This window comes from Giraffa tippelskirchi, chromosome 3, assembly GCF_054371585.1.
Source record: "Giraffa tippelskirchi isolate mGirTip1 chromosome 3, T2T-mGirTip1v1.2.pri, whole genome shotgun sequence".
NCBI classification, from domain to species: Eukaryota; Metazoa; Chordata; class Mammalia; order Artiodactyla; family Giraffidae; genus Giraffa; species Giraffa tippelskirchi.
Window position 1 is genome coordinate 124735670 of NC_137277.1, and position 13495 is coordinate 124749164.

A 13495-nucleotide genomic window follows, 5' to 3' on the forward strand; every position below is an offset into this window, starting at 1 on the left:
AGTGACAAGCCTGCGATAATAGCTAATATTAATACTCAACAGTGAAAAGCTGAAAGTTTCCCCTCTAATATCAGAACAGCACAAAGATGTCCACTCTTTCCACTTTTATTTGGCATATTATTGAAAGTTTTGGCATATATTGAAAGAAATAAAAGGCATCCAGACTGGAAAGGAAGAAGTACACTGTCACTATTTGAAGAAGACATCATTTTATATATCAAAAATTCCAAAAACTACCAAAAAAAAAAAAAAAGCTGTTAAACGTAATAAATTCAGTAAAGTGTCAGGGTACAAAATCAGTATACAGAATTCCAATGCATTCTTCTACACTAACAATAGCCTATCAGAAATAGAAATTAAGGAAATAATCCAATTTACAATTACATCAAAAAGAGTAAAATACCTAGGGAATAATTTAACCAAGGAGTTGAAAGGCATATATGTTGAAAACTATAAGACACTAAATATACCAATTCTCATGGGTTGAAAGAATTAATATTAAAATGTCTATAATACCAAAAGCAGTCTACAGATTCAATGCAATACCTATTAAAATTTCAGTGACATTTTTCACAGAAATAGAACAAGCAATCCTAAAATTTGTATGAAACTGCAAAACCCTGAATAGCCAAAGCAATCTTGAGAAAGAAGATTAAAGCTGGAGACATCATGTTAAAATTATATTGCAAAGCTATAGTAATTAAACAGTATGGTATCGGCATAAACATAGACACATAGATTAATGGAGTTGAATAGAGAGCCCAGAAATATAGCCACACATGCATGGTCAATAAAAAGCAGAGACATTACTTTGCTGACAAAGTTCGTATAGTCAAAGTTGGTTTTTCCAGTAGTCATGTATGGATGTGAGAGTTGGACCATAAAGAAAGCTGAGCACCGAAGAATTGATGCTTTTGAGCTGTGGTGTTGGAGAAGACTTTTGAGAGTCCTTTGGACAGCAAGGAGACCCAACCAGTCAATCCTAAAGGAAATCGACCCTGAATATTCATTGGAATGACTGATGCTGAAGCTGAAACTCCAGTAATTTGGCTACCTGACGCGAAGAGCCAGCTCATTAGAAAAGACCCTGATGCTGGGAAAGATTGAAGGCAGGAGGAGAAGGGGACAACAGAGGATGAGATAGTTGGATGGCATCACCGACTCAGTGGACATGAGTTTGAGCAAGTTCCAAGAGGTGGTGAAGGAGAAGGAAGCCTGGTGTGCTGTAGTCCATGGGGTCGGAAAGAGTTGGACACAACTGAGCAACTGAACAACAACAACATGGTCAATAAATTTATGACAAGCTAAGACTGTAAAATGGGGAGAAAATCTCTTTAATAAATGATTTTGGGGAACATAAATATTCAAATGCAAAAGAATGAAACTAGACTACTGTTTTATAACACACACAAAAACTAACTCAAAAAGTATTGAAGCTTTAATGGAATGTAAGTCCTGAAACCATAGAATTCCTCAAAGTGGAAAGCTCCTTGACATTGGTCTTGGTGATGATCTTTTGCATCTGTTACCAAAAGCAGAAACACACAAGTGGGACTACATCAAACTAAAGAGCTTCTGCACAGTAAAAGAAGCCATCAACAAAATGAAAAAGCAATCAACTGGGAGAATATATTTGCAAATCATCTATCTGGAAAAGGGTTGATATCCAAAATATGTAAGGCTGAGTCTGGAAGGAACCCTTGGCTTTAAATTTTTGTTGTTGTATATGTGCTCATTCGCTACAGTCCTGTCTGACTCTTTGAGACCCTATGGACTTTACCCTGTCAGTTTCCTGTGTCAATGGGATTCTCCAGAAAAAAGTTCTGGAGTGGGTTGCCATGCGCTCCTCCAGAGGATCTTCCAGACACAGGGATCGAACCAACGTCTCTGCATCTCCTCCACTGCAGATGGATTCTTTACCACTGAGCCATCAGGGAAGCCCCTTTGTTGTTTTTGTTTGGTCATTAAATCATGTCCGACTCTTAACCTCATGGTAACCCACGAGGTTCCTCTGTCCTTGAGATTCCCCAGAAAAGAATACCGGAATGGGTTGCCATTTTCTCCAGGGGATCTTCCCGACCCAATTCAGTTCAGTTCAGTCGCTCAGTCTTATCTGACTCTTTGAGACCCGATGGACTGCAGCAAGCTAGGCCTCCCTATACATCAGCAATTCCCAGAGTTTATTCAAACTCATCTCCATTGAGTTGGTGATGCCATCCAACCAACTCATACTCTGTTGTAGTACACTTCTCTTCCTGCCTTCAATCTTTCCCAGCATCAGGGTCTTTATAGATGAGTCAGTTCATCAAATCAGGTGACCAAAGTATTGGAGTTTCAGCTTCAACATCAGTCCTTCCAATGAATATTCAGGACTGATTTCCTTTAGGATGGACTGGTTGGATCTCCTTGCAGTTCAAGGGACTCTCAAGAGTCTTCTCCAACACCACAGTTCAAAAGCATCAATTCTCTGGTGCTGAGCCAGAGAATGTAAAAGTCCAACTCTTACATCCATACATGACTACTGGAAAAACCATAGCTTTGACTAGATGGACCTTTGTTGGCAAAGGAATGTCTCTGCTTTTTAATATGCTGTCTAGGTTGGTCTTAGCTTTTCTTCCAAGGAGCAAGCGTCTTATAATTTCATGGCTGCCGTCATGATCTGCCGTGATTTTAGAGCCCCCCAAAGTAAGGTCTGTCACTGTTTCCATTGTTTCCCCATTTATTTGCCATGAAGTCATGGGACCAGATGCCATGATCTTAGGTTTCTGAATGTTGTGTTTTAAGCCAACTTTTTCACTCTCCTCTTTCACTTTCATCAAGAGGCTCTTTAGTTCTTCCTCACTTTCTGCCATAAGTGTGGTGTCATCTGCATATCTGAGGTTACTGATATTTCTCCCAGCAGTCTTGATTCCAGCTTGTGCTTCATCCAGCTCAGCATTTTGCATGATGTACTCTGCATATAAGTTAAATAAGCAGGGTGACGATATATAGCCTTGACATACTCCTTTCCCAATTTGGAACTAGTCTGTTGTTCCATGTCCATTTCCAACTGTTGCTTCCTGACCTGCATACAGATTTCTCAGGAGGCAAATAAGGTAGTCTGATATTCCCATCTCTTGAAGAATTTTCCAGTTTGTTGTGGTACACTCAGTCAAAGGCTTTGGCATAGTCAATAAAGCAGAAATAGATGTTTTTCTGGAACTCTCTTGCTTTTTCGATGATCCAGCAGATGTTGGCAATTTGATCTCTGGTTCCTCTGCCTCTTCTAAATCCAGCTTGAACATCTAGAATTTCATGATTCACGTACTGTTGAATCCTGGCTTGGAGAATTTTGAGCATTACTTTTCTAGCATGTGAGATGAGTGAAATTATGTGGTAGTTTGAGCATTCTTTGGCATTGCCTTTCTTTGGGATTTGAATGAAAACTGACCTTTTCCATTCCCGTGGCCACGCTGAGTTTTCTACATTTGCTGGCATATTGAGTGCGGAACTTTCACAGCATCATCTTTTAGGATTTGAAATAGTTCGATGGGAATTCCATCACCTCCACTAGCTTTGTTCGTAGTGATGCTTTCTAAGGCCCAGGTGACTTTGCATTCCAGGTTGTCTGGCTCTAGGTGAGTGATCACACCATCGTGATTATCTAGGTTGTGAAGATCTTTTTTGTATAGTTCTGTGTATTCTTGCCAAGTCTTCTTAATATCTTCTGCTTCTGTTACGTCCATATCAATTCTGTCCTTTATTGTGCCCATCTTTGCATGAAATGTTCCCTTGGTATCTCTAATTATCTTGAAGATATCTAGTTTTTCCCATTCTATTGTTTTCCTCTATTTCTTTGCACTGATCACTGAAGGCTTTCTTATCTCTCCTTGCTACTCTTTGGAACTCTGCATTTAAGTGTGTGTATATCTTTTCTCCTTTGCTTTTCACTTCTCTTCTTTGCACAACTATTTGTAAAGCCTCCTCAGACAACCATTTTGCCTTTTTGCCTTTCTTTTTCTTGGCGATAACCTTGATCCCTGTCTCCTGTACAGTGTCACAAACCTCCGTCCATAGTTCATCAGGCACTCTGTCTATCAGATCTAATGCCTTGAATCTATTTCTCAGTTCCACTGCATAATCATAAAGGATTTGATTTAGGTCATACCTGAATGGTCTAGTAGTTTTCTCTACTTTCTTCAATTTAAGTCTGAATTTGGCAATAAGGAGTTCATGATCTGAGCCCCAGTCAGTTCCCAGTCTTGTTTTTGCTGACTGTATAGGGCTTCTCCATCTTTGGTTGCAAAGAATATAATCAATCTGATTTCAGTATTGACCATCTGGTGATGTCCACATGTAGAGTCTTCTGTTATGCTGTTGGAAGAGGGTGTTTGCTATGACCAGTGCGTTCTCTTGGCAAAACTCTATTAGCCTTTACCCTGCTTCATTCTGTACTCCAAGGCCAAATTTGCCTGTTACTCCAGGTATTTCTTGAATTCTTACCTTTACATTCCAGTCCTCTATAATGAAAAGGACATCTTTTTTGTGTGTTAGTTCAAGAAGGTCTTATAGGTCTTCATAAATTCATTCAACTTCAGCTTCTTCAGCATAACTGGTCAGGGCATAGACTTGGATTACCGTAATATTGAATGGTTTGCCTTGGAAACGAACAGACATCATTCTGTCATTTTTGAGTTTGCATCTAAGTACTGCATTTCGGACTCTTTTGTCCACTATGAGGGCTACTCCATTTCTTCTAAGGGATTCTTGCTCACAGTAGTAGATATAATGGTCATCTGAGTTAAATTCACCCATTCCAGTTCATTTTAGTTCGCTGATTTCTAAAATATCAATGTTTACTATTGCCATATCCTGTTTGACCTCTTCCAGTTTGCCTTGATTCATGGACCTAACATTCCAGGTTCTTATGCAATATTGCTCTTTACAGCATCGGACTTTACTTCCATCACCAGTGACATCCTCAACTGGGTGTTGTTTTTGCTTTGGCTCCATCTCTTCATTCTTTCTGGTTATTTCTCCACTGATCTCCAGTAGCATATTGGGCACCTACCAATCTGGGGAGTTCATCTTTCATTGTCATATCTTTTTGCCTTTTCATACTGTTCATGGGGTTTTCAAGGCAAGAATACTGAAGAGGTTTTCCATTCTCTTCTCCAGTGGACCACATTTTGTCAGAACTCTCTACCGTGACCCATTCGTCTTGGGTGACCCTACAGGGCATTGCTCATAGTTTCATTGAGTTAGTTAGACAAGGCTGCGGGCCATGTGATCAGATTGGTTAGTTTTCTGTGATTGTGGTTTTCAGTCTGTCTGCCCTCTGATGGAGAAGGGTAAGAGGCTTATGGGAGCTTCCTGATGGGAGAGACTGACTGAGGGGGGAACTGGGTCTTGTTCTGATGCACAGGGCCATACTCAGTAAAACTTTAATCCAATTTTATGCTGATGGGTAGGGCTGTGTTCCCTCCCTGTTATTTACCTGGGGCCATCTAGACAGCTTATTAAAAAGCAGAGACATTCCTTTGCCAACAAAGCTACTGTTTTTCCAGTAGTCATGTATGGATGTGAGAGCTGGACTTTTAGGAAAGCTGAGAGCCAAAGAATTGATGCTTTTGAACTGTGGTGTTGGAGAAGACTCTTGAGAGTCTCTTGGACTGCAAGGAGATCCAACCAGTCCATCCTAAAGGAAATCAGTCCTGAATATTCATTGGAAGAACTGATGCTGAAGCTGAAACTCCAATAATTTGGTTAACTGATCTGAAGAACTGACTCATTTGAAAAGACCCTGATGATGGGAAAGATTGAAGGTGGGAGGAGAAGGATATGGCAGAGGATGAGATGGTTGCATGGCATCACTGACTCAATGGACAAGAGTTTGAGTAAACTCTGGGAATTGGTGATGGACAGGCAGGCCTGGCTTGCTGCAGTCCATCGTGTCACAAAGAGTCGGGGACAAATGAGTGACTAAACTAAACTGAAACTATAGTGGAGGTAATGAAGGTAATAGCAACTTCCTTCAAAAGGCCCACGCATGCACTGCTACATTCAGTGCCCCCAGCCCTGCAGCATGCCACCACCAACCCATGCCTCTACCAGAGACTCCTGGACACTCATGGGCGAGTCTAGGTCAGTCTTTGTGGGGTCACTGCTCCTTTCTCCTGGATCCTGGCACTTACAAGATTCTGTTTGTGACCTCCAAGCGTCTGTTTCCCCAGTCCTGTGTAAATTCTGGCAGCTCTATGGTGGGGTTAATGGCAACATCCTCCAAGAAGGCTTATGCCACACTTTGGTCTACTATACCCAGTGCCTTTGCCCCTGCAGCAGTCTACTGCTGACCTGTACCTACACAGGAGACACTCAAACACAGTTCTGTCTTAGTCTCTGTGGAGTCTCTGGGTCCTGGTGCACACAAGGTTTGTTTGAGCCCTCTGAGCCTCTCTGGCGTGTATGCGGTTTGATTCTAAATGCGATTTCTCTCCTCTTACCATCTTACTGGGGCTTCTCCTTTGCCCTTTGGCGTGGGGTATCTCCTCAAAGTCTCTCCAGCACCGCGCAGCCACCGCTCCTGACCCAATAGAGCAGGCTTTTACGCAGGAGAGAGAATATAGTCAAAGTTGCCAAGGCACAGAGTGTGAAGTATTTTTAGAGGACTTTGATTTTTTTTTCCAGAAATGGTCTGTTTCATTCATGGCTCTCCGAAGAATTTTTTTTCCCATGAATGATACAGTGGATCAAGTTTCATCTAGGTAATTCAATGTACAGAGTCATAGTGTTTGATTTATTTAGAGATTCAAGTCTCTGCTTCCATTCTTTCCCTTGAAGAATGTTGGTCCCTCATAATCAGGCATTGTCTTTGATTTTCATTGTTGATTATATATGCTATACACAAGGTGCTTAATTTAGTAATATCCATAACCATAATCGCATGACATGCTTTAAAAAAAGAAAAGGCAGCAACAACAGAAAAACACAAACAAAAAAAGTTGTTAGTTTTAGCTGAGTCTATAATGTCAGAATCTGAGCATGTGTGCTTTTTAACCTGTTCCTGAAGTGGGATTTTGCTGAACCATTCATCCTGGGTCATCCAGTCCCTCTTTTTAACACCTGATGTCCATTTGTGAGAAGCTCATTTTCTGGAATTACAAATAAACCACTTTATTTGTAATTTATAAATTGCAAATTTATAAACTGTAATCACTGGTTTGTGATTTAACCAGTTTCCATCTGTAAAAATCTAATTGGGCAAATACAAAATAGTTCTTTAACCTTATCCTCATCAGCTCCATGGTATAATTAAGTTGGAATGTCTGTATATAATACAGAAATGTTCCCTTTAACGTATTACCAGAGATTGAAGAGATGAAATCATTCTCAACAGCCACCCATGAACTTACTTGTTATTACTCAAAATGGTATGCATTTGCTAGTATGGCATTATTCAGTCATCAGTCTTCATCTCTACCTAGGAAGCCACCTGGTTTGGTGGAAACCATTCAGGCATTGGAGTCAAATCAGCCAGAATTGAATACTTGTTACCTTATTTGTTTTTACAACAAACTACTTTGATGTCTTGGATCCTTGGTTTCCTAGATAACAAGAGATTAATACTAGAACCTACTTCATGAGGTTGTAATGAGGATAAAATTAATTAATATATAAAGTCCAAGGTAGCATTTAGCAACCAAAAGTGGCTACTTATTATTTTTTAGTAATATTTAAGAAACACATTCTTAAAAGCCATCCCCTGTGTGCCTTTTACAGCATGAGAAGCTGATACATGAATTGGAAGAGGAGAGACACTTGCGTCTTCAGAGTGAGAAGCGCTTGCAGGAGGTGACGCTGGAGTCTGAGCGCAACAGGATTCAGATGCGCGGCCTGCAGCAGCAGTTCTCCAGGTACTGTTCTGTCCGGAGCGTCTTGCCTCCTGAGGTTCACTGCTCCCCATACCACTTACACCCTTGCTTGAATTTGCACTGTGCAGGCTCGTGTTACATTTGAGAAGCTAATGACCAACAGTTTAGCTTCTAGCCAAGCCATCCAGTTGCATTTCAACCAATCTTCTGGAACATTTCATTTGTATCTCAGACTTGAATTTGTTGAACTTAGTTATCTTTTCTTCCCTAATGGCTTTTCAAAATATGTTTCCAAAGTAAGATGAGTGGGCTGTGTGGCCTGTAGGTGTGATCTGGGAAAGGCCAGCCAGGAGGATGCAGTTTTACTGGGCTTCTAGTCCTATTTTCAGGTAGAGAGAGTGTGAATCTTCCAGTAAACTCTTACTCCTTATTTAAAGTAATATTTAGAATCTGTTAAAATTATAACAGATTTCCTTTAAAAAACATAACTTGAATTCCAAACGATTTGGAAAAAGTAACTCTTTGATTTAATGGCAGCACAGTAAACATCTTTCAACTTACAAATATGGTTAATATGAGGCCAGGTGAAGTTTCAACCTATTATTTAAAAGCTCTTCAGTTTCACAGAAGAAACACAAACTTGTGCAGTTACAGTCCTAGAATCAGATCTAGGCACCCTATGAGGGACTTGGCTCTCGTTTGTGTGTTTTACTCCACTTTGCAAAAACCAAGAAAATAATTTTTAACTCTTTTCTCCCTCATGAGGTTGTCTCAGATTCAAATTTAAAAAGTTGCCCTAAGATTTTCTTCAGCAAGCTCTGTCTTGCCTTGGATTTACCATTGGGATTTGGATAAAATTGGTGATGGATAATTTCACTTCCTCATCATGAGGCTTTTATATTGGTAACAGTTTTATCTGTGTTGCAGGAAGAGAGCAGAATTGATCCTTTAGATGATTTATCTCATGGTGGCTAGTACCATGAATGTGTGCGATTTTGGTTTAGAGGCATCTTGGAGGAATAGGGTAGAAAGGATGGATGACTCCTCTGTGTTCAGAGTCATAATTTAACACCCTGTTCAACTCTTGGAGCCCATGATAGTACAGGTGCTGTAGAAATGCACCAATCAATACTTTAACAAATGCATGTCCCACCTCTCTCAGGCTATTACTTATACAACCTTGTGTTCAATTTTTCATTGTGTTTGATGGCAACTCTCACTTTATGTCTCCCACCTTGAGATAATAGCTCCTCCCCCACCCTCTGAAGCAACTTTGAAACAAGTACCGCTTTGTAATACATGCCATTTTAACGATATAAGAAAGGAGGGTGCAGATCGTGCTACCCTTGTACCATCTAACTGAGATGTCTCTGTATTCGAGCTATTGATTTACAGGACATGAGGCATCGGCACAGTAAATTATTTTCCTATGATGCCAGGCCATCTGCTGTAAATCAGATGACAATCCCATACAGATTTGAGTTGCACAAGAGTGGATGCTACATCCTAGGCTGAAAAAGAAGATAATTATTTGTAAAACAAATAGTGGTTTGTTTTACATACTGCTTTTGTGAAGATTTTTTTCCCTCCACATAATCAATTTTCTTGGTAAGCTTCTTTGACACTGAAAGTTCAAGGCCAGTTACAGCCAGACAACTAATGTAAATCAGCAAAAGATGAGGGAGAAAGGATATGTAACAGAGAAGATAATTACAGAATGATTTAAGTAGACCCACTAAAACACTGCTGATCGCCTTTCACATTTTAAACTTTGGTTTGTAAGATGTCTCTAGTTAGGCTAATTTAAACAGTCCTGTTACTGTACTCTAAGTCTTTATAAAATCCTCACTACTACAAAATATGTTTATAGCACATCACCCTGAGACATTTGTTTCTGTTGTTCAGTTGCTAAGTCGTGTCCAACTCTTTGTGACCCCGTGAACTACATCATGCCAAACTGGGACATGGTCAGTATCTAAATGCTCACGTAAATAACTTCTATAATTCAAATAATTGTATTGAATTTAAAACTTTTATAGTCAACAAGTCTTTTTTTCTTTTTTTTTTTTTAAATAAATTTATTTATTTTAGTTGGGGGCTGATTACTTTAAAATATTGTAGTGTTTTTTGCCACACATTGACATGAATCAGCCATGGGTTTACATGTGTTCCCCATCCTGAACCCCCCTCCCACCTCCCTCCCCATCCCATCCCTCTGGGTCATCTCATTGCCCCAGCCCTGAGCATTTGTCTCATGCATCGAACCTGGAATGGAGTTCTGTTTCACATATGATAATATACATGTTTCAATGCTATTCTCTCAGAACGTCCCACCCTCACCTTCTCCCTCAGAGTCCATAAGACTGTTCTATGCATCTGTGTCTCTTATTCTGTCTCGCATATAGGGTTATTGTTACCATCTTTCAAATTCCATATATATACATTAGTATACTGTATTGGTGTTTTTCTTTCTGGCTTACTTCACTCTGTATAATGGGCTCCAGTTTCATCCATCTCAATAGAACTGATTCAAATGTTAGTACATGATGATATCTGAGGTGTACTGTAGACATACTTTGAGTATTGTTCATGGGGTGAGTTTATTTTAAAAAATAATGTAATAGTATATCTTTTCAAATGACGTGATGTGACTTACAATAAAAGGCAGTTTTACAATAAGACTATTGAAATAAAAACAGAAAATGAAGACCATGAAAGGGAAGCATGCTTTCTGAGAGTGGGCATTTAATTTAGCTCTAAGATTCATGGCAGACATGATTAAAAGGAAAATGCAAGAGAACATGTAATTATTACCTCAGAGACAAAGGCTACTACTCTTTAGAAACATTATCTTTGGCAGTAAACTCATAGTGGAATGCATTTCATAGACCCCTCCAGGATGGCATTGAAGGATATGATAGACAATGGTCCAAGAGAGTGCAAATTATGATTAATTCGTAAAAGTATTATTGCATCTGCTATATCACTTATGTCTGTGAAGTTAAGCAACTTCACACTACATGAATTATGAATGTTTGGTCCTTGTCTGCGTGAAAACAAGTAAAACAGGCAGAACTCCACTGCTCGGTGTTCTCAGGCACTATATCTCGATTTCAAGGGGACATGTAAGTATACATGTGTTGGATCTTTCTAGTACTCTTTTATGAAACTAGAGCACAGAGGTGTGAGATATTGAGGCCTGGGCTGAGTCAAATGAGGTATTTTCATGGTATTTTTGATCATACTGTATCCATGGGAGAATCTAAACGGTAGTCAAGGAGATTCTGAGGCTCAGGTTCAGGAATGGCATGAGGCATTAAAGGGAAAAAATAATGAAGTTAGAAGATGGGACAATTAGGTACATGTGTGAAGCAGAGTTCAGGTGTCAGAATGAGCAATTCAGAATGATTTGGAGGCTTGATTTTTATACAATTTCAGTTAGGTGATGGGCTTGGTGGCTTAGAAGCATTGGGCAAACCTGGCTTGTGATTATCTGTGGTAATGAGTAATGGGATCACTTAGGTGATAAAAATCTGTTAAAGTGTTGAATGAGTAGTTCTCTTTTATGTCACCACCAAACCTTCATCTATAAGCCCTTCCTCCCTCTTGACCTCTGATTAGGGTATAATGATTAGCAGGAGTCCAGAATTTGGGCAATTAAAAAAAATATGGCTAGAGGTTACATAAGTATCTCTAAGCTCATAAATCAGAAATTGCCTTCACTAAGGGTGATTCATGCAGCCATAAAAAACTTGATCCAGACCATTTACCTTCTTTAATGTAAAATCAGAGAATAAAAGGGATGCTGTCAAATTTAGCCTTCCCCATAGATGAAGGCATGAATCAAGCCATATGCAATAAGAAGAACTTAAATACAGGTGGTAGTGTCATTAGGGCTACCCCTTCCTTCTCTTATTACTTAGTGATTAAATCAAAGATGCTTTCCAGATGTCAGAGTGATTGTTTAACCCATTGTGTTGTATACATGTCTGGGCATATTTTATGTGGGGTTAGCTTTGTGATTCCCCCCTATAATTCTATAACTCCCTTTAAACTGTTTGAACTGTGATTGTCAAGCCAGCCAAGGTCAATGGTGCAAACTGAGGCTATGGCACTTCCTTCATTCCTATGTAAAGATAATTAGCATTTGAACCCCAGTTTCATTACTCCTTCAATGGCTCAGTAGGTAAAGAATCCTCCTGCAATTCAGGAGACACTGGTTCAGTCCCTAGGGCAGAAGGATCCCCTGGAGGAGGAAATGGTAATCCACTCTAGTATTCTTGCCTGAGAAATCCCTGGCAGGCTACAGTCCAAAGGGTCCCAAAGAGTCAGACACAACTGAGTGAGTGAGCACAACTAATTACTCCACTTGAAGTAAATGAAGTGGCATTGACCAGGTAGGGTGTATTGAAGTGGAGTACTCAGCAATGGCCACAGGACTGGAAAAAGTCAGTTTTCACTCCAATCCCAAAGAAGGGCAGTGCCAAAGAACGCTCAAACTACTGCACAATTGCACTCATCTCACACTAGCAAAGTAATGCTCAAAATTCTCTAACTCAGGCTTCAACAGTATATGAATTGTGAAGTTCCAGATGTTCAAGCTGGTTTAGAAAAGGCAGAGGAACCAGAGATCAAATTGCCAACATCTGTTGGATCATCGAAAAATCAAGAGAGTTCCAGAAAAACATCTACTTCTGCTTTATTGGCTACGCCAAAGCCTTTGCCTGTGTGGATCACAACAAACTGAAAAATCCTGAAAGAGATGGGAATACCAGACCACCTGACCTGCCTGCTGAGAAATTTGTATGCAGGTCAGGAAGCAACAGTTAGAACTGGACGTAGAACAACAGACTGGTTCCAAATTGGGAAAGGAGTACAGCAAGGCTGTATATTGTCACCCTGCTTATTTAACTTATATGCAGAGTACATCATGTGCAATGCCAGGCTGGATGAAGCACAAGGTGGAATCAAGATGGCCAGGAGAAATATCAATAACCTCAGATATGCAGATGACACCACCCTCATGGCAGAAAGTGAGGAAGAACTAAAGAGCGTCTTGATGAAAGTGAAAGAGGAGACTGAAAAAGTTGGCTTAAAACTCAACATTCAGAAAACTAAGATCATGGCATCTGGTCCCATCACTTCATCACAAATAAATGGGGAAACAATGGAAACAGTGACAGACTTTATTTTTTGGGCTCCAAAATCACTGCAGATGGTGATTACAGCCATGAAATTAAAAGACACTTGCTCCTTGGAAGAAAAGTTATGACCAACCCAGACAGCATATTTAAAAGCAGAGACATTCCTTTGCCAACAAAGGTCCATCTAGTCAAGGCTATGGTTTTTCCGGTAGTCATGTATGGATGTGAGAGTTGCACTTTTAGGAAAGCTGAGTGCCAAAGAATTGATGCTTTTGAACTGTGGTGTTGGAGAAGACTCTTGAGAGTCCCTTGGACTGCAAGGAGATCCAACCAGTCCATCCTAAAGGAAATCAGTCCTGAATATTCATTGGAAGGACTGATGCTGAAGCTGAAACTCCAATACTTTGGCCACCTGATTGGAAGAACTGACTGATTTGAAAAGAACCTGATGCTGGGAAAGATTGAAGGCAGGAGGAGAAGGGGATGACAGAGGATGAGATG

At 40.0% G+C, this 13495-nt stretch overlaps 1 protein-coding gene across 3 annotated transcripts in view; it reads left to right on the top strand.

The window, feature by feature from the left end:
- Nucleotides 1–13495, top strand: part of NCKAP5 (NCK associated protein 5) — a 1233002-nt gene that overhangs the window by 720070 nt on the left and 499437 nt on the right. For all 3 annotated transcript variants that reach the window (XM_081579255.1, XM_081579258.1, XM_081579257.1), the window contains one exon: nt 7759–7892. In XM_081579255.1, coding sequence (XP_081435381.1) covers nt 7759–7892 — 134 coding nt within the window. The remainder of the gene's footprint in view (nt 1–7758; nt 7893–13495) is intronic.